The following is a 23,317-nucleotide window of genomic DNA, read 5'->3' on the forward strand; positions in this document are numbered from 1 at the left end:
GCGGCGGAGGCGGCCGTGCAGCTCGGCCAGGCGGCGGATCTGCCCGGCCGTGGGGTAGCGGGTGCCGTGGCGGAGCAGGGCGCGGAGCTGCAGCGGGGCGCAGGCGGCGGGCAGCCGCGCCCCGGCGGCGACGGGCCCCAGGGACAGCGGGTCCTCCGCCAGGTGCGGGTTCACCTCCTCGTAGCGGGACTTGGTGCCGAAGTAGCCGCCCAGCCCCGCGCTCACCGCCGCGGCCATCAGCAGCGGCAGGAGGCAGGCGGCAGCGCGGCGCGGCGCCATGGCGGGGGCTGCAGGAAGAGGAGGAGCGGCTCTGCGGCCACCGCCTCTCGCCTTCCCCTCGCCCCCAGCGCCGCGCCCCGGCTCAGGCGGCTGGCGGCGGGACGGGGCGGCCGCCGGGGCCGGGCCGGTAGAGGCGGAGGCTGCCCTCAGGGCCGCCGCCTGGACCCGGGGCGGGCGCCTGTCCTCGGGGCTGTGGCGTGTCTCTCTGACGGGCTTTCTGTGTTCCCCGCAGTAGTCCGTCTAACCCGAAAGCATTTCCGCGGCTTGTGGAACAACGGAGGGCTTTGCGAAGCGCGGCGTGTCAGGCGGGAGCCGTGTCTGGAAAAGTACGGGAGGGGGCTGTAATCCCCTCAGTGGCGCCACGTCGTCAGCCTGGCGGCGGTGTGCCTGGAAGAGCGTAGAAACGCAAAGAACAGAAAGAGGCATCCCGTGCAAAAGCCTGCGTGACACATCGGGCTATGAAACAGCTTGGGCAGGGGCGTGAGCAAAACAGCGCATAAGCAACACATCCCCCAGTGGTGAGGATACTTGCTTCCAAGAAATCTCTCACTACTAAATATATGTCTGTGGGAACGGAATTCGCAGGTGCCTTTGAGCTCTTTCACACGTCCCTGAATTAGAGATAACGAGGAAACAAGCGGTAGAAGCAAAAACTTGAGCAAGGTCGAGATAAAGTAAATTGGCTGCAGTGTTAAAGATGAGCTTTGGGCAGCGGCCAGTTGCTGGCTGGCCTGAGGGTCTCTAACCAACTGTATGACAGAATCGGGCGCGTGGACAGCGCGTGGGGCTACGGGGAAAGCATGTGTAGTAGTGAAACAGGGCATTAAAGGCCTTCTGTTCAAGAGCCATCAGGAGCCCGTGTCTTGCATCCCATCATATATCAGCTAAGGAAATCGGGTTATTTGTAGCAGAATCCAGTCTTGAGATGAACAAAAACATCTCAAGTCTCACTCCAAGACAGAAAAGTATTGTTTTGGGCCCAGAGCATGGTCTGGGGACACCTGTGCTTTATACACACAAAGCACTGGCTCTTTGTTTTTCCCTCCCTGCCTACACAGTCAGGATGTCACTTATCACAGTTGAGAATTTTCACTGAATAAATTGATTTTCATGAGGTATTTATTCAACTAGGGAATTTTCCTTGTCGCCTGACTTGTCTCCCACTACATCAATAACCAAAACAAAATGTCAGTGCAATCATATGCAAAGACTCACACAGTGTAGGCAATGCCTTTATAGCTGATAGAGAAAGAGGAAAGAAAAGTATAGGGGTAAGGTATTTTAAAGCTAGGTATATATAAAGGGGTAGGTATTTTAAAGGTTCGGGGGTAAGTCATGGGCTATCTGTTAAACCAGCTTTGACAGCTGTCACACAGTAATACTGTGCAGGGCTAGTAAACAGGATTCTTGGTGGCCTTGGGAAAAGAAACTGTATTGCAAGGTAAATCATCTTGTTGAAGTCTTTGGCTTGAGCCTCCTGAGTGTGAAAGGTTACTTCTCACCAAGCAGAAATGGAGACCTCTACGGTATATAGTAAAAATTGTTGACAGCAAGGATTCTGTTCTGTGTGTTTCACAGACGCATACCTAAAAAGGGATCAGATTTGTGATTCTTAAAACCTAGCAGCGAGCATGTCAACTGTCAGCAAATTAATCTTACTTGATAAGTAATGTACCCAGTTATTCTGGCTGGGGTTCTGTTTCAGCTGTCTTAGTCACAGTGCACGGCACTTGACTGTTTCTGTTGCTGGTTGTAGCCTGTTCTTCTGAGCCTTGCACAGGCTGATGCAGCTACTGGGATCCCTAGCCAGTTGTAGTAAAGTACCAAGTAAGTACAGTGCTGACAGTCAGCTAGATTTGGCATTCGTAAGCTAAGTTAAATTTCTGTCTTCTTTTCAGAGATCGGGAATATTCAAACCAACGTCAACTTCAGAACAGAGGAGCTGAGTCTGATTATCAGAACACACAAGATAGTTTTGAACAAATGCTTACCAACCTAACAATATGTTTCCAGTTCCACACATAACATGGTCAGTTCCTAGAGTTTTATGCCATTTTTAAAATATTCTCAGGAGTGTTTTCATGCCGGATGTTAATTTACACCAGTGTTCTTCATACCAGTTCCTATCATTACGTGTATCAGCAAGATCCTCCTGCTGTTTTGAAGCTACACTAAAGATGTTAAAAAGGGCAAACAATCCCATGGTGATTCAGAAGGTGATCTCCCCAGTAAGGTGGAACACCCACTGTGCCCTGTTTTAATTGCTAGCACATTCAGCAGATAAACAAACTTAATGATTTCACAGGCATTTCACTGGTCACGGAGATGTGTTGCAAAGGTCTCAGATTAAACATGAAAAATGTAACTTTGTGTGAGAAGGTGAGGCTAATAACTAGTTATTTTTTAAAATGCCTACTGTATAACACAGTGGTAATCAAAATCGGTGGGACAAATAAAAGTGTTTTGGTATTTTGTCTAGTATAGCTCTTTTCATAGATTCATAAAATCACAGAATGGTTTGGGTTGGCAGGGACCTTAAAGATCATCTAATTCCAACCCCCTGGTATGGTCAGGGACACCTCCCACTAGATCGGATTGCCCAAAGCCCCACCCGGCCTTGCCTTGAGCACTTCTAGGGATGGAGCGTCCACAACTTCTCTCAGCAACCTGTTCCAGTGAGGAACATCGCTTTAGATCTTTTAGATGTTTGAAAACACAGAGTGTTAATTTCAAGTGTGATTAAATAAAAAGTAATATGTGGTGGTAGTTTGCATTCTGGAAAGGGAACTCTATGACTTGAATTCATATTGAAGACAGTTACCCCTGCCCATGATCTCTAACATGCTCCTTTCACTCCTGTTCCTCTGGAAATATCCCATTGAATTGATCAGTTGTATATTTTGGATGTCTTTCAAAGGATTTTTCCCCTTCTTAGTATGTTTTTGAGAATGTTAAGGGAAAGATTTCATTTTACAGTGTTTCATATTTGAAGTCTGTGTCTGTAGCAGCCCCTGTGGCCTGTTGGTTTCCCTGTGGTGGGCTATGCTGTTCTTTTGAAAATTTGCTCATGGGATCATACAGGAAATGTCTGAGTGCTGCTCTCTGCTGAAAGTATGGCATTACTTAGACAGTTGCACATGAAGCTGAGCTCTTCTCAGAACCTCTGTGCAAGACATTTGGCACCTTCAGAAATAAAGTAAGACCATATGGTTTGGAAGCTTAGTGCCTATGCAGCTAAGTCAAAGTATGTGAACATCATTGCTGAGATAGCCCCACAACATGTCAGAGACCAACTGGCCAAGGGAATTAGAAATTGTGTAGTTACCAGCTATCTGATGCCACTTAGTCAATTGCAGCCTCACTTCACGTGCTGAAAATATCACTTTTCTTCCTTCAAAGCTTCACATGTCTCCTGAGAACAGTTCCAGTTCATGCCCCAAAACTCTGGACAAAGCATTTCCATAGCAGCCAAGTTACCATTTTCATCCTCCATAAGTATTGTGATAACCCTTTTTGATCCTTCTTTGTCTTTTATATGTTTAAATAATAAGAAAAAAGATGTAATTATGGCTGCTCCAAATGCTTTTATAACCGTATCAAATTGTTGTCTCCTTTGTTCTTTATCTTTCTCACATTGTTTCTTTACAGGTTCAAGTATGATGATGCTGTGGGTGGTTAATTCATAAGTCACATTTTCATTCCCTAGCATTTTTTTTTGTTCTTTTGCAGTACAGTCAAATCAGTTTCAAAGAACTGACCTGCATAATTTCCTTATTTCTGCTATGGATTTTCCTTACAGGCACATCAATTTCCAAACCAAGCCGTATTCAAAATGCAACTGAGTAAGTTAATGCATTAACCTTTTCTGAAAACACTTTGTTCCTTATAAAGCCTTGTTCCTCAGTGCTTTGATGGCCTGTAATTACCATTAATGCCAATATATTTCTTAAGCAGCCGAAGGGTGGAGAAAGCATATTTTAATATGTCCCCATTTAGCTGTATGTTATTAGCTGCTCTTTTTAGGAGTAAAGGAACTGTTCCCATTACCATTCTGAACATTCAGATAATTCAAATAGCACAGAATTCACTGCCTGTGGCTGTAGAACTGAGGGTTGCTTCTCCATTTCAGCTTTCTTTATAGCACTTTTAAAACCAATACTATTAATTACACAGTCCAGGGGGGAAAATATGTCGGCCTCTTATTTTTGTGTTCTTCTTTCTTTCTTGTACAACCTGTCCTTTCGTCTTCATTATTTTGAGGAACAAATCTCAAAGAAAGAATCTCTTCCTGCTGGCTGCCAACCATGGCTTTTAGGAGAAGAAGAGAAGCTGTTGTCAACTTTCGAGCTTCACAGTCCTGGAAGCGGTAATGTTTGGACACTGCCCTCGCCATTGGGTGTCATCTTCGGTTTGTATAGGCTTCAGCAGAGATAGCTCAGAGTAGAAAGCTACCCTCTATTAATTCTGTGTTTAATTATTTCTTCTGTTTAAGTAATGGAATCAATTCAACTTCTGAAGGCAGAAAGCAAACTCAACAAGATCGAAGCACACTGCATACTCCAAACAACACAGTTCTGTCTTATCCAGCCAGATGAACCCTGGGAATGTGCTGTGCTCTTGTTGACTTTTAGCAGCAGTGGAGGGGCTGCTGGCCAGGGCTAGGCTCAGATGCAAAGGCACAGGCAGTAACCCGGGTATTTACAGGAGGTATGTTAGCACTCTGGCTCCTGGTCAGAACAGGAGATATGACCAAAGGTAAAGATGAGGGTAGTATAGAGATGGGATGAGGGTAGAGTAGAGATGAGATGACGGCGAGTTTGATCCGCCATAAAACAGGTCAGAAAGATGGGGTGATGAGGTGAAGACTCAGAGCAGGCAGGGTGCTGGCTTGGAGCAGCTCAGCCTGCATTTGGGTCATGGCTTCACACTTAGAGATGGGGCACTGGCACATTAGCTTTGTCAGCTTCTTGTGCACTCTGTAATGTCAGTGATAACCGAGCTACTTTTATTTCTCCAATGAGGTGGCTTACCCTCTTCCCTGTGATCTGTGCTGGCTCACATGTAGCTGCTTGTGTTTGTACTCAGCAAGCAAAGCTGAGTTTCTGCTGCTGCTGGGTGAGATGGCGGCATCTAGAAAACCAAGCTGTTGATCCTCTGTCAGGTGGCATCATGTCCCTGCTCTAGTACAAATATGTGTCAGCAGAGTGGTGCTCAATTTGGACTCCTGTGTTTGTATCCAAAGCGCAAAATTGCTTTAATCTGGTGGCACCGACAGATCCTCTCTGCTTGTTTTGAGAATGTGCTTTTCAGAGGCAATTTCTCTTCTCAGGGATTCCTTTGTCTTCCATGCATGTGAAGACAAAGTACATATGGTAAGGGATGGGATATTCCTTAGCTGATACCACATTTTGGTTAGCAATCTGAGAACTGGAAAAAGAAGGACATATGCACCAATAATTTTTGCTTTCCACAGAAAGGATCGAGTTCAGATCTCATCCATTCTATCCTAATGGAGAAAGGAATAGATCCTAATAATAACTCCTAATAGAGCTGCTTGCTCTCTGAATTGTGTGCCATTCTGGTGTGGGCCTTGCAGCACTGCAACGTGTCAGCAGTGGTCAGTGGGAGGTCTACAACCAAGCTGCTTGTTCTGGCAATCACCTTTCCACTCCTTCACTCCCATTGTGAAGGGTGGCTGCTTTAGAGCTGCTCACAGTATTATCTTCTTGAAGTTGGGATCAGAATCTTTTCCCAGAGCTCCCTGAGGCCTGCTTTTCCATCCGGCTGCTTCATTTAGTGACATATAATTAGGGTGGAGCCACTGTCTGCTTGCTGATGGGCAAGGCCAGTTTTGACCTCAATTAACCTTGAGATGAAGGCTGACCCCACCTACATCTCTATAGCTGTGCTTACATCTCTGTTCTCGTGGCCTTTTGCCATTCTGCTTTTTCAGTTATGCCCAGCAATTGGGATATCAGTCTGGTTTGGTCACGTATGGGGAGCACAGTGCTCTCTGAACCTCCAAGTGTTATGACATGCCTGGGATCATGGCTCAGGTCTCTGTCTTCTGGCATTACATTACTTAAAGAGCTTGATTGTACAGCTGTGTCGCAATGGGACTGTACAACACATGGCTTGTTCTCCCAGAAAATATAGAAACCTTTGGGATCTTAAGTGGTTTGACCTCATTTCAAGCAGACTTTCTGGTCTTGCAATGTGGCTTCACCCTCTGTGGGCAACTAGATCAGCATGGCAAACCCATAATTATGTGGCTTGTCTTCTGGGAGTATGTCAAGCCCTTCCAGTTCTTGAGCAGTGTGATCCCATATAGCAAGCACACTCAGGCCATGGAATGGCTCAGAGTTTGAAAAAGGCAGAGATAAATTCAGAAACTCTTAAAACCCAGCTAACTTGGGTTTTTCAAAAGAGTCAAAATAAAAAGTTTATTTTTACACATAAGCAAGAGGAGAAGATAAATTTCACAATGTAGATGTATGCTTGATGTAAAACGTATAAAATATAAAAGGTATATTTCTGGGTTGTATTTTCACCAAATAGAAGGCAGAAGAAAACATCAAATATATTAATTTGCTTAAGGCAAAGGACTAGTTAGAATAGTGAATACTGGAAGAATTGGCAAGTGTAATAAGTAATCCAGTGGGAACACTTTTTAGTAATTTTTCAGACTGGATTTGGCCTTGGGTGCCTGAGGAATCAGAAAAAGTACATTTCAAGCAAAAGTCAACACAGCTTTAGGAGATGTGTTCTTCTGCCCTCTGTAGCCTGTTCTTCAATAAATTTTGAAGGAAAGAATAATTAAGATATATTCAAAATGGAATAACATGAAAAAATATTTTATCGGCTTTATAGTTTTCATATGGTATCATATAGGGTAATTATTAAGGAAGAGAAAATGTGGATGGGTACAGGTGGCAGACCAAGAGCATTACTGTTAAAACTGTAGTACTAGCCCAAAGGAATTATACCAGTGGGCTTCTCAAAGACTGGTCTTAGCCCTGGTCACATGTAATACTTCCAGTGATCAATCAGTTTAAAAACAGAAGACGACTGTAATAATGAAGTTTGCTAGCAGCACAAAGGTTGGGAGTGACCCATGTGCAGAGAACAACCAGTTGGAGGTGGGCTGAAGTTCACCTGTGAAAGATTGCGCTTTTGTAGCAAACAATGGGGATTTCTCCCACATGTTCCTCAGCTCAAAAAAGTAAAGAGGGAGAAAAGCTTGAGCAGACCCAGCTGGTCTCCAGGCAGCTGTGAGCCATCCATGCGGCGTGGCCATGTAACGGCAAATGCGAGTTTGAGTTAGGTCAGAAGAAACATTAGCAATAGAGATAGATACGGAAAGATTAATGCTACCCACAGCAGGGACTGTTGTGATTGCATCTGGAAAGCTGTGTAGGAGTGTTGGCCATCCACAGTCACATTGGTGCACATCTGTGATGGTGTCCATCTCAGGAGAGGCTGGGCTGGGGGATGTAAGCTGGACAGAGTAAATGTGGGCTGAAAAATAGAAGGTTTCTCATTGGGAAGGGGCAAATTTGGGACTGGCCTTGCACAAGTAAATGTAAATGACCTGGCTGACCTCAAGATAAATTTAGCAAGCTTGGTGAGAGGAATGAGGTGCTTTGTCTTCCTGTGATGGCAGATACTGAGCAACCTGAGACAGGATGCTTTGGTCCTGTGCCCAGTTCTCCTACTCCTAACCAGAGAAGGCAGGTAAGAAGCCTACAGCACACTTTTACAACCAACCTTCTTGGACAAGACAGCAGGAGTGTTACAGTGAGTGTTGATAGCGTGACTTTCCCTACCCAGTGCCATTCATCCATGCATGAAAAGAGGGACAGAAGAGCTTTGAAAGAGCTTTAGAATAGTCAGCATCAGGAAGCAGTGTGAAACAAATCCAACTGTACTACACTGTGTTCGGAGCCGCATCTCGTTAAATCAGTCCGGATGAACTGGAGACAGGGGCAGTTTGCCAATGTATTCAGCAGATGTACAGTCATGGCTGGTCAGCAGCTTTCTAAAATTACAACAGTCATCTTAGACAGATTTTCTTCATGACCAAACCACCTTTTAAATAGGTTCAGTAAGTAAAATGTACTCTGGCAGCATTTTTTCTCAATCATAAGGCAGTAAATTGTCCTTATGATACTAATTTTAAATTCCTTCTGCATTTTCCATTGCTTCTCCTAAATAGAATTATCTTTAAAAAAGCATTGATCACCTACATTATCATAAGGAAATACTATGCCACTTTAACTTTTACCTGCCAGTGGATGTAAAGAGGCTATTTTATAGATATTTCTAATGGCTTTCAAGAAGTTACAAGGTAATTTAAGTTCCATTCAAAATCTCTTTCCAGTCTGGACTAGTTAACTCTGTCAGCCTTTTTTTTTTTTTTTTTTTCCTCCCCATGGGAAATAATAATTCACTGCTGGTTCTCTTTTTTCCTCCCCAAGGGAAATAATAACTCACTGCTGGTTCACTTTTCTTTTTCTCTTTACTGCCTTATTTTGTGAAGTTTAGCTTTCTTCTCAACTACATTTGAGAGATGATGAGGCTTTAGGAAACCAGAGAGATTATTATGCTTGCCAAAGCCCTCACACAAGAGGAGAAGCAAATTCATTCTTAGATCACTTCAGAGCTAAAATGAAGATAGATATTTGTTCTGTCCTCCCAAAGTCTGCAGCACAGTAAGAAGTATACCAGGATTACAGTAACAAGGGCAGTCTGTATCTGTATAACTGTTGATATATCTGGTGGACGGGCTGCAAGGAGAGGATGTGGGAACTGGGTGCACAGAGCTGCCATCCTTCAGAGTACAGGACACCTCTCCAAAATACTTCAGGTAGGCCACTATCAATCGAGCTCACTGGAGAAGTGTGCAAATTTGTTAGCTCTCATATCTGAATCAAGAACTGAACTTTCCCTAAAATGAAGGCAAGATCCAAGCCTGTTTTCCAGCTCACACTCAAACTGCAAATCTGTTTTCCATGTTCACAGGTTGTTTAGTTCTAGTACTTGTGTACTAGCTGTTTTGATGTTTTCCAGGCAGTGTGGGTTGCAAACAAACCATATAATCCATGCACATTTTTGGAAATGTTCTGCTCTATCCAAAAACAGGCTGAGACTGATGATGGCAAATAGAGCTCTGCAGAGGAAAGATGCTGATTTGCTTTGCAGCTTTGTGCAGAGCTTAGTTGATGCTGACTGCATTTCAGAGCATTGATTTCAATAGTGTGAATGAGCTGGCACATCGGTCATAGGGGCCTTTCTTTTAGCACCATTAGCAGTTGCAACACAAAAGGAAAATGAACAGAAAGAGGCATTCAGCTGGGGTTAGCTGAGTCTTAGTCTTTTGTCTAGAAAATCCTTAACTTCCCCATTGAAGTCCATTGTAACAAATTAAAAACTTTTCTCTGCTTTCCCCTAAAAATCAGTTCATGTCAGTAATGCTTTTAGCTTGGATAAAGGAGAAGGGAGTTGAAGGTTGGATTTACTATTCATTAAGGTAAGTTCATTTGCTGTTCTTTAAGCAGTGTTGAAAAGTGCTGCACAATACAATAATGGTGCTCAGGGCATGGGGCTAAAGAGAAGAAGGGTAGAGAAATGGTGCTAACGTATCAGGAATGCCTTCTGAGTTGTGTGCTGAAAGCTAAAAGCAACAAAAGTCATCCTATTTTGATTATACATTTATAAAGAATCCACTCAAACGCAAAAGGAAAAAAAATATGAAGGAATTACTCAAGAACACACTGGGGACATGTCACCTTTTTCAGGCTCCTGTTGCATTACAGAGGTCAGATCCAAGCTCTTCTTGGCCGTGACAGGTGATCGCAGCTCCAGGGGGCTCAGGCTGGATGTGGGGAAACCTTGTCCCCTGGAGTGGGGAGCAGACCTGGGGCAGGTCCCCAGCGAGGTGGGGGAGCTTCATCTCTGCCTGCCTGCTCCTGGGACAAGCCGTGCTGTTGAGCATTACTCTAGAGGCTAATGAAACACCGGGGGCCTTAATAATTTCTGCTTTTTCAAGATAAATGTAAAAAAAGTGAAAAACGAGAAGGTATTTCCTTTGGTAATTACTCAGATGGCATACAAGGCAAAAATAATGTTCTGGGAAAGCTTTCCTTTGTTGATACTGATATGGTCAAGGAAATAAATCTTTGTGGATGCTCCTGTACATATACAATCTGTACGTGGTGAACAGATGCTTGATAACATAGTTAAAAATCATTTTTCTTACTGGTTTCTTTCCTTTCAGGGATTATGAATGTGATTATATTTTAGTTGAAGGCCATGAGCTTTGGCTGGTCGATTCAGTAGGCTACAGAGTGTCACAAACAGTAAGGTATTGCTTCAAGTCATTGTTTTTATGACTGGGGAAATGATACTGTGCAGAATAGCAGTTCCTATTTCTTTTGCCTTTCTTCACAATTATCCTGATTGAACATCTGTGTTTTCTTCACTCATGTCAGAGTAAAATCTATTTTTATGGCAGATTTCCCTCATTGGAATTCACTTTCACATTTGATATGTCAACAGCTCATGGCTGCATATTGATTTTGTAAAAACTTTTATTTAAAATGCCAGGATAATGTTTGCTTAAATATTTGTAATTGGATCCCCTTTTACTAAGACACTGACTGCACATTTTCATACACAGACGTGAAATAAGGCTATTGAAATGCAGCTAGATCTGATCCTTAGCATTAGTTATACAAAATATTAGTACTGAAAACCATAATTTGGCAAGTTGCAACACTTTTACTATATGATATGATGTCACACAGTTTCGCTCTATTAATATGTACACCTTGAGGCTGTTCTTCAATAGATCCATGACCTGTGGCTATAGAATAAATTCACTTGCAAACTGATTTAGTATAAAAAGGAGTCTGATAACCATTTATCATAGTAAAAGGAATTCCTTAATCTATATGAAAAACAGCCACCTACAATTATCCTTCAGTAATTTAAAATGCCAGATAAGTCCCTTTCTGACACAGAAAATACATGTCTATGTGCGCGGTGAAGATATTTAATGATCCCATGTTGCATTAGCTGGATAGGAAAATTAATCCCATCCAATGTAAAAGTATGAGTATCATTAGCTGAATCAAGATGAACGTGACATTCCCGGTGGGTGAGTCTATTTTGGGGAAATCATGAGGCTGGAATAAGATTAAAATAACAAATGTGACAGTTGGATCGTGTTCCTAACTGTAAAATATTCCCTCTGAAAAGGTTGCAACTTGTTCCTTTTATAACAACTCTGTTTTAGCTCCCCTATAATTTTGGACTGAGAAATTCCAGCTCAACTTTGAGGTCAAAGGAGAATGTACAAACAGAGTTCTGTTTGTTTATGCTGAACAAATTTATAAAACAATCTCATTGGAAATGGTGACTTCTGCCTTCCTTACCTCACCCCTGAACTCCCAAATTACCTTTAAACTTTTCCTAATGTAAAATTCCATTGCAACATTGTGCTCAGGTTATATTTGAAAAATATGTTAGCTGTGCTCAGGCGAAACATTTGGTTGTCTCATGGACAATTTAAAGTCATGCTGCTCCCTCTGTTGTCATTGTGCTTTCACTCTGAATAGTAAACACAGAAGAAAACACTTGTGTACTGCATGAGTAAAGATCCTGCCAGGGCTCTTATGGTCACACCAAAGCTGGCAGCCTCAGTATGCTTTTGTAGCTTCTGTAGCCATCATAAATTTTCCTGCTAATGCACAAGTATTTTCTTACTAGTTCATTTAATTTGGATAAATGATTTTTGAATTTGAAACTATCACATTACTATAATAGTGATTTTAAGCCCCCACATATTTTGTATAAGAAAAACACACTTTGCAAAAGCTTTGATGATGTCAGCTGGTGTTAGAGACCTCCTCTTGGACAACTTTGCAGCACTGATAGGCTTTATTTCCCAGATGAAAGCAGTCTGCCCTGCAGCATTTGACTCCTGTGTGGATATAGGCACTTGGCTCCTGAAGCTGCTGTGAGCAAGGCAGGTAGAGTCAAGGAGCCCATTAAAGTACGTGTGGTCGGAACAAGGGCTAATTCATTACCAAGAATAACTTTGAACTGACACAGAATGTCAGCGCTTCTTCTTGGCATGGGAAAGCTGCTTAATTCTTCCAGGACCTTAGAGCGTGTTATTTTTAGATGAAAATAATCATGGGCTGTTAAGCACAAAGAGAACCTGAGACACAGAGAAGCCCTGCGGCACTGTGCATGGTGCTGGGAAAGTCTCACTGCAGCAGTTTTACACTGGTGTAGACATATGAGACTTCACGTCTGGTGCTGTATGGCCATTCCTGCACAAACTAGACACACTTGTGTCACCCAGGAATGACAAATTGCCATTTCCAATTTCCAATTACCCTTTCTCAATTGATTTGGAAACAAAAATGTGAGCTATTTCTGGAGACAGAAAGGAGACATTAGAAGTCAGCAGAATTGCTTCAGTTTGTTCTTTGTTCTCCATGGAAATGGCTATCTTACCCATATACAGTTCTGTTTTCAAAGGGGAGGAGAAAGGGATCTGTTCTAAGCCATTTTCTAGAAATAGCTGAGGGCAGCTAGATCCCTGATAACAGAGCTGGTACTGAAGTCCTTGTACTTGAACTGAAGGCATCAGCAAAGCAGACCAACACTGAAAAATACTTTGTCATTGCTGGAAGTATTACAATTCTGAGCCACATTTTCAAAGAAGATGAATCGGGTGAGTCAGCTGAGAGACAGCACTGTGGCATGGGGTGCTTGCAGGAGTGCCAGGCCAGAACCCACCAAACTTTCCAAAGGACAGCTTCAGGACAGATGGCAGTTCAATACACAGATTTATCTTGAGACCTCTTTGATCACAATGGTAAGGAGTGGCGCTGGGGCAAGCCATCGCAGTGGGAACTGCATCCTCAGATGTGGATGAGTGCCAGGTCTGAGGTCTGAGCGCCAGGCAGAGGAAGACACAGAGACCAGCTCAGACAGTATCTAGAAAGGCTTCAAAAGGCATCAAAAGAAACAAAACAACACATTGAGCTCCTACTGAGGCTTCCTATCCAGGGCAAGGAAAAGATGTGCTTTTATTGGTACATAGTTTGGAAGGAAATTTTTGCAACTGTGAACTTGGCTCTTTGAATTCCAGCACTTAGCTGTTCTCTGTCACACTTGTTGCAGGAACAGCCCCCAGGCATGGAGATAATAAAGCTGTTGACATCTCAGTATCAGTGGGTTTTAAAATAAGCCAGGGAAGTGCCTTTGTAAGGGAAAAAAAACAAGTGTGCCATATAGAAAGGGAAAATTGCAACATTTTCCAACATAAATGGATGTGTCCTTGGCTTTGTTTGCTGATGCCAAGCAGGTCAGGGCTGGAGCTAACTCCTGTGAGCAGGACGTGGAGTAGAGATGCCATGAGGTCCAGCCCTTTGGTGACACTATTCTATAAAAGAGACTGTTTCATGCATGATCCTGGTCCAAATCTTAAATAGTAATCTAGAATGAACTGTTTGATCCCTGGACATTTTGTATGGATATAAGCAATACTGTCCTGACTGCGGCACATGGCCTGTAACAATATATCTTTACAAAGGATAAACACTAATTATGCTTTTTGCAAATGTGCCCATCAAAAATACTCTGTGGTAACTCCTCAAGCAGAACGTGTTGCAAATTTAAGCTTGTGACATTGTGGATTTGAAAAGGAGGACGCTTGGAGGGACAGCACTGGTCTCAGTTTTACGGCCCTGTGGCTGCTCCATCTCTTGCCTTTGCAGCTGGCTGCTGCCCTGCTAGGTGTCACTATTTCTGCAGCTCAGTAAGGAAGAAACAGGTGAGATGCCCTGGGGACTCACTGCATCCCTCTACAGCAGGGCTGAGCCTTTCTGTTTCTTGAACCTGGAGTTTTGTCACATTATCAGGAAGAGATGTGCATTTTCACCCACAGTTTTAGCCTCTGTTCTCCTAGCTCCAAAGGTAAAGAAAAGGAGTTTAAATAAGCAGAACATCTGTATCATGGTATTTTTCCCTTTATATGTAACACAGCAAAGACTGCATTTGGGCTTACACCACAAGTGATGAACACAAGTCTGTGCAGCAGGGATCCTCTGTGCTCTTCTCCAGCAAATGGTAGAGCCATATCTAAAACAAAATAAAACAAAAACAAACAAACAAAAAACAGAAAGCTGACTTTTTTAAAGCTTCCTATCTAGGTGCTTATTTCATTGCTGCACAGAATCACGGAATCGTCTAGGTTGGAAGAGACCTCCAAGATCACCGAGTCCTACTTCTGACCTAACGCTAACAAATCTTCCACTAAACCATATCCCTAAGCTCTACATCTAAACGTCTTTTAAAGACCTCCAGGGATGGTGACTCAACCACTTCCCTGGGCAGCCCATTCCAGTGACTAACAACCCTTTCGGTAAAGAAGTTCTTCCTAACATCCAACCTAAACCTCCCCTGGCGCAACTTTAGCCCATTCCCCCTCGTCCTGTCACCAGGCACGTGGGAGAACAGAACAACCCCCACCTCGCTACAGCCTCCCTTCAGGTACCTGTAGAGAGCGATAAGGTCACCCCTGAGCCTCCTCTTCTCCAGGCTGAACAAGCCCAGCTCCCTCAGCCGCTCCTCATAAGACTTGTTCTCCAGACCCTTCACCAGCTTCGTAGCCCTTCTCTGGACTCGCTCGAGCACCTCCATGTCCTTCTTGTAGCGAGGGGCCCAAAACTGAACACAGTACTCGAGGTGCGGCCTCACCAGAGCCGAGTACAGGGGGACGATCACCTCCCTAGCCCTGCTGGCCACGCTGTTTCTTATGCAAGCCAGAATGCTGTTGGCCTTCCTGGACGCCTGAGCACACTGCTGGCTCATATTCAGCCGACTATCAACCATCACTCCCAGGTCCTTCTCTGCCAGGCAGCTTTCCAACCACTCAGTGCAGTGATTGCTAATTCTCTTGCATGAGGTGTTTTTACATTACACATGTAAAAGCTTGGCCTTGCAAACTGACCTCTGTGAAAGGATGCTTGCATGTTGCCAAGCCCCACTGACAGGCCCAGGAAGCCAAGTGAGTGCGAAGGGCAGCCTGTACTCCTCACTCTGCTGTATAAGGCCAGCCTGACAGGAAGCAAAAACACCTTTTCTCTCCTTGACTCAGCAAGGTGAAGGGTTCAACAAATCCGAGGCTAGATTTGGCCCACTGGTGCTGTTACATATAGGATTTAGAAACTCTTACATGGGGAAAAATATTCTTTAATCAACATCTTTTACTTTATTGCAATTAACTCTGATATGCTAATACCGTCTTACTGATTAAAGATCATAAGCTTTGCTCGGATAGTCCTGAATTACAGCTAGGATAATGAGATTTCCATTTCTAAATGTCCTGTGTGCTCCATCCAAATTACATCTGTATTCATGTACATATCAAATATGAATTATTCTCACAAAATTTACATCAAACATCCTTCCTGTTTCAAAAATACCATGCCACACTCAGTTAAAAACAGCTTTCCTGTGTTTTAGCACTCAGCTAAAATACTATTATTATTAGCCCTGTGTTATTACTGCTGTGTATTTAAACCCATCCCAACCACAAGCCCTGCCTTCACTTTTTGTGGATATCTCTGGGGACAGATAGCAACCATGTCACCTGGTAGTCATCTTTTGCCTTCACAAAGACCTGCTGAGGGAACAGGACAACCCCTCCTGGCCTTTAGAAAGGAAAGAAGTGGAAAGAAACTTGGACAAGAAATCCTCTTCCATGCACAGAGTGAATCAGGCTCCTGTATATCAAGAATAGCAGTGTTTTTGCTGTAAGGTGAGAGAAGAAAACCTGATTTGGCATTTTACAGTGAGAGGGGGAGAGAAAGAGGGAGAGAGAGAGAGAAAGAAAAAAAAAAATGTATCATGATTTGTAATGCCTAACATCACTATTGCACCAAGGATGCACATACAGTAGTGATATCATGGCAGGTGAAGCTCCTCAAATTACAGATGCAGAAATAATTGCTCTTAGCCCATGACTGGAATGTGTCATGATAGCAGCATCGCAGCAAGTCAAGTGCAGCAAAGAAAACGATTGCCAGGAGGTCTGAGAGCGAAGCCGCTGCACTTGCAGTGGTGCTTGGTAAAGACAGTCCCCTGCTCCCAGCCAGCAGTGTGGGACTGGCACACGCAGTCCAAGCAACAAGAGGAGTTTAAGCTACTCACAGCTTATTTTAGGATGGGGCTGATCTGTTGACCTGAGCTTTAGGTGGCCTCTCATGATGCCATCTCTGTGATCTACATATTTATCCAAAACCTCTCACCTTGCTGGCTGACACGTTATCTTGTGTCGCAGCGCCTGTCAGGAGTAAGTCCGTGTTTTGACCAAATCGAGGGTCTTCAGATTTAATTTTTTTCCCTGCCTCATTCCAAACAAAGAGGAAAAAAGTTTTGCTTGCATTGTATAAAATGTTAAAAAGAAGGTGGCCATTATTAATGAAACTGAAGCCTTTCCTAGCTGTAAGTTACCATAAAATTGTATCTGAGATAATGTAATTTCAGGGAAATGTAATATGCTGCAATCTCAGATTCCAGCAAGAGGCCAGACATGATACATACCCCCTTACCTGTCTTCACATTAGCCCAATTTGCAGAACAAACATATTCAACCTTCAGCCCTAGTGCCGTGACCCGTGAATAATGCTTCTAATAGGATTGACACATCTGACCAGCACTCTGGGACAAAACTCCCCTTGAATTCAGTGCGAGCTGCTCTGGTTCCTATGTTTTTCCAGCAAAACATCTGCCTACCAACTCCTCCAATAAGTACTTGCAGCCCAAGTAAAGGAAGGTCAGAGCCACAATAATATTGGGATGACCTGTAGGACAAATGTGATTTGCAGCTCCCTTTTCTTTCTTTAGCAGAGACATTAACAACCTTTTTTTTTTTTTTTTTTTTTTTTTACAGTGATAAATTTTCTAGGCACCTGGCAGAGGTTAGGCTCTCTGCCATGCTTGGCAAAGGTGAGGGGGTTATACGATTTTGACCTTCATATAGTTTACACAATGATTCTCTTGAAGTAATGTATGTTAGATCCACTTGGATTTGGGTTGTAGATCTTCAAGTTACTAAAACTCACCATAAAAATGAGAACCTAGGCATCAGCTTTTCCCCTCACATGCTTGCTTCTCCCTTGCTGAAGGGAGATTAGATTATTGTATCTGGAGGCTGCTACAGTTAACTGCGTTAACACTGAAACCATAATAAAGTTTGATGCTTGTCCTCACTTGGAGAACCTGGTGCCCTAAAGATTTCTTTTAATTTATGTATTTATCAAGTTGGTAGAAGGACCATAGGCTGTTTTATGAGATAATTCTGTGTGCCCCCAAAAGGTATGGGGAGATCTGGGCAGAGAATTATTCTGTTAAAATGTGTCCTTAATATCCCAGCCAGTCCTACCCATGGCATGACAGCAATGACAGCAGTGTTGCCTGGAAGGGGTCTCTGGAGTTCTCCAATCCCGACCAAGGCTATTGCCCATAATAGATCAGGACAATCATAATATCTTTATTATTTTTATTATTATTATTACTAGAGTAAAAGGAGGTTTGACTTAGAGACCTTATTGTAATCTAAGTAATACAGCTTTCATGATGACACAGGACACAAATCACTTGTCAGCTTTAGGCAGCATGTTAAACATTAAAAAGAAATGATAACTGCTAAATCCACTTAGTTCATGTTTGTGCTGAAATTGTTCTTGCTATTCAAGCTATTCAAGAAACAGGAATTCATTTTTTAAATACAGATATTTTTCTTCCTTTAGACTCACTCGAAAGGCAAGTGCTGCCCCTACTGGGAAAACTAAGAAAACCCAGTTTGAGAAAGAAAATTGCTATCCCTGTTTGCCAGCATCACAGTAGGACAAAATCCACAAAACATTTTGAAATGGAAATTCCAAAAATCATGTGAGGTGAAGAAGAAATAGTGGGTGAAACCACAGAAGCCTCCAGGATCAGATCCTGAAACTGAGCAGGAAGGAAGGTGATCTGGAGGCATTGTCCTCTTTTTCACCTTGACTTGGAGTAGACAGCAGGTTGAGGGAAGGGAGCGCTCCCTTCTGCTTGGCACTTGGGTGATGACACCAAGGTATTTGGACTGGTTTGGGGCTCACAGGGATCTCCAGATAGAAGTGAGCCCAGGGAGGCCTCAGAGAGGTGGAGGCCAGAGCGTGCAAGGCAAGGCTGATGCTGGGACCAGACCCTGCTCCCAGGGGCACAGTGAGAGCACCGGAGGCACTGGCACAAGCTGTAGCATGGGACGGCCCTGAGAAACCTGCCCTTCTTGTGCAAGTGGGGCATCCCTGGAACTGAAGCACCATATCAGAATTTGTCTTCCTTTAATGTAAATGCTTTGACCCAATAAACCTGCCTTTTTCTGGCCTCTGCCACGTTGCAAAGTCAGCCTTGAGCACCGCAAAGCCTGCTCTCCCTTGATTTTTTGCACACAGCTCTGGGAACAAACCTGCTGGCAAGAAGCGTAAGAAGAGCATTCTCTGTGTTATTTCCTCCTCTGTTGAAAGCTAGGAGCTGATCAGGGAGAAATTGTGAAGCCTGCCCTCGTGGCTCCCTGAGTCACTGCAAAGCCGTAGCTGTGTGACTTCTGCTGTGAAATCCCATCTGATCATTGCTGATTTTGTAGAGTAAGGTTTTCTTCTTCTTCCAGCTCCTGCCCACAGTCCAGCTGAGATAATTTAGTTTTAACCATTCTGTAATTAATGACTCTTAGGCTGCTTGCAGAGCCCTGTGCTGCAGGACCTGCCCAAGTGTGCCGGCACTGTCTGCAGGGAGGAAGATGTGGCAGAATGCTGGTGGTGCCAGCTTCAGTTCAGACTCAGTTGATCTGTGCTAAGCTGTGTGTGCATGGAAAAATACAATTTATCTCTTTCAGGAAGCACGGGGTTTTACAAGGAAACAGAGAAGCATGTCTTAGACATGGCTTGCCCTGAGCCATGTGACACAGCAGTGTTTCAAATCCACTTTTACGTATATTTTATTGCAGTTAATGTTGCTGCCGTACATCCCCTGTACCTGCTGCTACCCTTCCACATGGAGAGGGTCACAAAGTGCCCTCTGTCAGCCACACTCCTCCTTTTCAACTCTGTGGCAGCAAGACACCATGAAGCACATGCCAGCATCAGTTAAAATAAACCCTCCAAGTAGAAAGCACAGCTGAACCAATTTGCTCCATGAACTGGCATCAGGGGCTTGGCTTAGGTGAGCTGCAGTGCTGTTCTGATGAGAAGTGGAGCATGACGTGGAAATGTGTGGTGGGTTTCAACAAGCCTCATTATGAGCACACACTCTCTCCTTGAAAGATGAAGTAATGCAGAATGTTGGAGCTGAAGGACAGAAGAGGGTAAGGGACACAAAAAGCCTGGGAGCCTCTGTTCTCAGGAAACATGCCTTGGGGAGAGTAGGGGCTGCAAGTCCTGAGCAGCTGGGACTCCCTGCTCAGACATGGGATGCTCTGGGCAAGTCAATTGCAGCCCCGCACAGTTCGCTGCTAGCCTCTTAAAACTCTGCATGTCCTCGTTGTTTGCCTGTTGTACCCATCTGATTCTTATTCATTTCCTTCTTCTACTGTCTTTCACGTTCCTTTTTAAAATTTTCTACTTCTTCTTTCTCTTTAAATGGGGAAATGGTTACTATTGTCCTGACTCTTAAGGATTTCTCATTTTATTTCAGATTTTGAAGCCTTTTTCCATAAAGACACATGCTGTTTTAATCAGCAGCAATCACCCATTAAAACCAGATTAATTAAAGAAATTACTTTATATATTTTTCTAATGATCTGAAACAAACAGGAGGAGAACTCTACAGTCTCCCATTTATAACGCTGCTTGCCTGCAACACATTGCTGGATAATACCAATGCTGATCTGAGAATATGACATCATCTCACCACTAATCTTTTGCTACGATAATAAAATAGCTGAATTGGAATTTACTACATCCTTTGGAAATATTTTGGTCTCTTTCATGCAGCAGTAAAAACTCACAACCCTATTCTACAATTTCTTAAAATCATCGCATATGAACGTAGTGTGTCCTTTGTTTGTCTCCATTAACGGTGTATTTAATTCTTTTTTTTTCTTTTTTTTTTTGTTTTCTTTTTTTTTTTTTTCTTTTTGCTCTGCTGCTGATACCTTTCTCATTAACACTGTTTGCCACCAATAGGGGAAGGGACAAAGCCCATGACACTGTGCAATGAACTCAGAGCAATGTCCACTTCTGCCAGGCTTACCGTTCCTGCCAGGCTTTAAAAAATGTCACAGCATGTGCAACCCCACCTAACTTCAGGGGTAGCTTAAAATCACTGAATAAATGAGGTGTTTTGATAATAAAATGAAAGCATGGAGTCAATGTCTTTGAATGTTAAACGATGTAACGGATAAAGCCACTAAACAAGTGATGCAACCCAAGTAAATGACACAGACTGATCCCAAGTGATGTTAGAAGTACCATCAGTGAGTAAATGATGCCATACGGTAGGTAATAAAGTGTCATCATAAATGAAGTGGCGGGGTGAATGGTCGTTGTATTACCGAAAGATGTACCTGTGGTGAGTGTGGCGGGGTGAAGAAGCTGCCATCCTTGGGCCCTCTGTATGAGTGAAGCTTAGAAACTGGCAAATTGAAACTGTTGTTGATTGAACTGATGTTCTCCTGGCACAGTGGCATCACTGAGGAGGCAGGAAATACCTGCAGCAAATACGTGAGCATGGTCCTCCCCCTGTAAACAAAAGGCATGTTCAGGGTTGCTTTCCATGCTGTGTGATAGCAAAAACGGAGGGCAGTTTATTAGTCCCACTGACCCTAACTCAGGGCCTCCCTCCTGGGGTCTAATTGGTCTGGCTGCAAACTTCTGCTGGAAAACATTAGTTTGGGTTGTAAATGCAAATGTAAATTGAGGTAGAAAGCAATCTGATTTCAGAATTAGCTTATTAGCATTTAGATGCTATTATCATTACTTTAGTATTATAGAAACATTAATTTACTTTAGTATTAGTTCATTAATAAAGTATTATGTACTATTAGTAAATGCATTCCATATAAAGATATCTCTTAGAACTGAATTTCTTAGCAATTGATCAGCAATTCATTTATTAATGATAGTGATCTACTAGAATGTTAGTGTTGATTCATTAATGTGTACATTGATTTCGATTAATTGGTTAAATTGCTGTTCATGCTTATAAAGTCATTGCTACCATTCAGTGTGTTTCATCTAACTAAAAACATGATTTAGATTTTCATATGAATGAACTCCTTCGGACTGGTAATCTCCTTAGCATCGTAAAGGTCTCCTCTTGAGGGATATGATAAACTCGGGTCACCACTAGAAAGAGCAAAAATCAAGAGAGAATGCCTCCAACATTTTATTATGATTTAAATAGCTTCAGTTTTTCGCTCTTATTGTTAAATGAGGCAACACCTATCTCTGCAGAGCCGAAGGGTGAGTCAGAGCTATCACACTCATCATCCCGTTCCCCTCTGGCGCTCAGGTAAGGAGAGACAAAGAGCCAGCATGGGTTCCGAGTGCCTGGAGGTGAAACACCGGCTGAGTGGAGCTGTGGGTCATCCCCTCCCACCCCTGCAAGGGCATCTCCGGTCCCCAGGGGGCCCCCACAATGATGTTATCTGGCATCCGTGCAGTCTCTTGGCATCTCCCCCACTCTTGGTACCTCAGGAGTGGCGATAGCCTTGCAGGAGAGGTAGCTTTCAGGATCACAAGTGGATCAGAAGGATTAAGCCCAGGCAGCAGCCTGGGATAGCTGTTTGTAAGCCTCTCGGACAGCCCTTTGTAGTTCCCAGCAGGGAGATCAGGCTTCCCAGGAATAAATTTGCACAGCCTTCAGGTTCACATTATTTGCCAGAAAATGACCATGTCGGGGGAACAACCCTGGAAAGGGGGAGTTTATTATGATTACCCTGGGGGAAGTGGCAGCTACAATGTTAATCCTATTATAGCATCAGTAGGATGGGGTTGCAAGAAGTGATCGTCAGTGAGAAAACAGCGCCCTGCCAAAAAGCAGAAACTCCTCTTAGGAACATACCTGCCTTGATAGCATTGCAAAAGGGAAGCAAATAAAAAGATACAAAACATTCCCTAGCCCAGCACTGCTTCCAGCTACTCCTGTTCAGACTCTATTTTCCTATTCTGATGAAAAACATGGCTTTATATTTAGCCCACGAGTGCTGAGCACAGATAACCAGTTAAAAGCAGGGTTGTAAACAATTTGCATGAGAGGAAAGTCAAGTAAAATCTCATGCTGGACTTCCCCATTTTAAGAAACTGCAGTATCTGGTATTTCTTTACGGAGGAGCAGGACACCGAGCAGAGAGAAGCTGAAGGTGAAAAACAATTATCAAGAGGAAAATAACAGAAACAAGTTGTTTCACCTTCCCCAGTGCATACATTACTATTTATCCAAGCTTGCTGTTGATTTTGTTTGGGTAATGTCTGCAATCACTCACTGATTGCAATAAGTCATGAGGCTTTTATTATTATTATTATATATTTCTATACGTTTATGTGCTCAGCTCAGCAAAAGCTGTCTCTTACTGGATGCTAATATAACACGCCAGCACATCCAGTCCTCCCTTGTGTGTTTTCATGCACCCACTGCCTGGGCGAGGGGTAGCTGGATGCAGTGCTGCTCTGCTATCTCTGCGATCTGCTGGCTAACTACTAATGGACAGACAACGAACGCCTGAAGTACAGGAAAAGTTTCAATCAGACCTTGCAGATCTTCCCACAATAAGGAACAAATCCTCAGGAAACTGGGCTCAGCTCTCATCGCTAATGCACTCTAAAACGGCTTTGACTTGCATTTTGGATAGAAAAAATATATTTTGTTGTTCTTTAACAAAAGGCAAATTTTGAAGTGCAAGGTTTGAAATAGGATGTGTTACTAGTGTTCATGAAACTTGTTTAATCACCTGCCTGTTTTGGAGTAGACAGCGTACAGA

The 23,317-nt window shown here is 43.3% G+C and overlaps 1 protein-coding gene and 1 long non-coding RNA gene across 2 annotated transcripts in view; both read right to left on the reverse strand.

Moving 5' to 3' along the window:
• The window catches only part of MINPP1 (multiple inositol-polyphosphate phosphatase 1), a 22,064-nt gene extending 21,762 nt beyond the window's left edge, over positions 1 to 302 (reverse strand). Inside the window, exon 1 of the mRNA XM_035330762.1 lies at positions 29 to 302. Within this exon, the coding sequence (XP_035186653.1) occupies positions 29 to 279 (251 nt within the window). The 5' untranslated portion in view covers positions 280 to 302. The remainder of the gene's footprint in view (positions 1 to 28) is intronic.
• Positions 303 to 20,476: 20,174 nt separating this feature from the next.
• LOC118169439 lies at positions 20,477 to 22,244 on the reverse strand. Its single transcript, XR_004752098.1, has 2 exons — positions 21,556 to 22,244; positions 20,477 to 21,212 (listed from the first exon to the last, which is right to left on the reverse strand). It is a non-coding gene; the product is annotated as an uncharacterized LOC118169439 (long non-coding RNA).
• Positions 22,245 to 23,317: the final 1,073 nt, after the last annotated feature.

Source organism: Oxyura jamaicensis, chromosome 6 (assembly GCF_011077185.1).
Source record: "Oxyura jamaicensis isolate SHBP4307 breed ruddy duck chromosome 6, BPBGC_Ojam_1.0, whole genome shotgun sequence".
Classification (NCBI taxonomy): Eukaryota; Metazoa; Chordata; class Aves; order Anseriformes; family Anatidae; genus Oxyura; species Oxyura jamaicensis.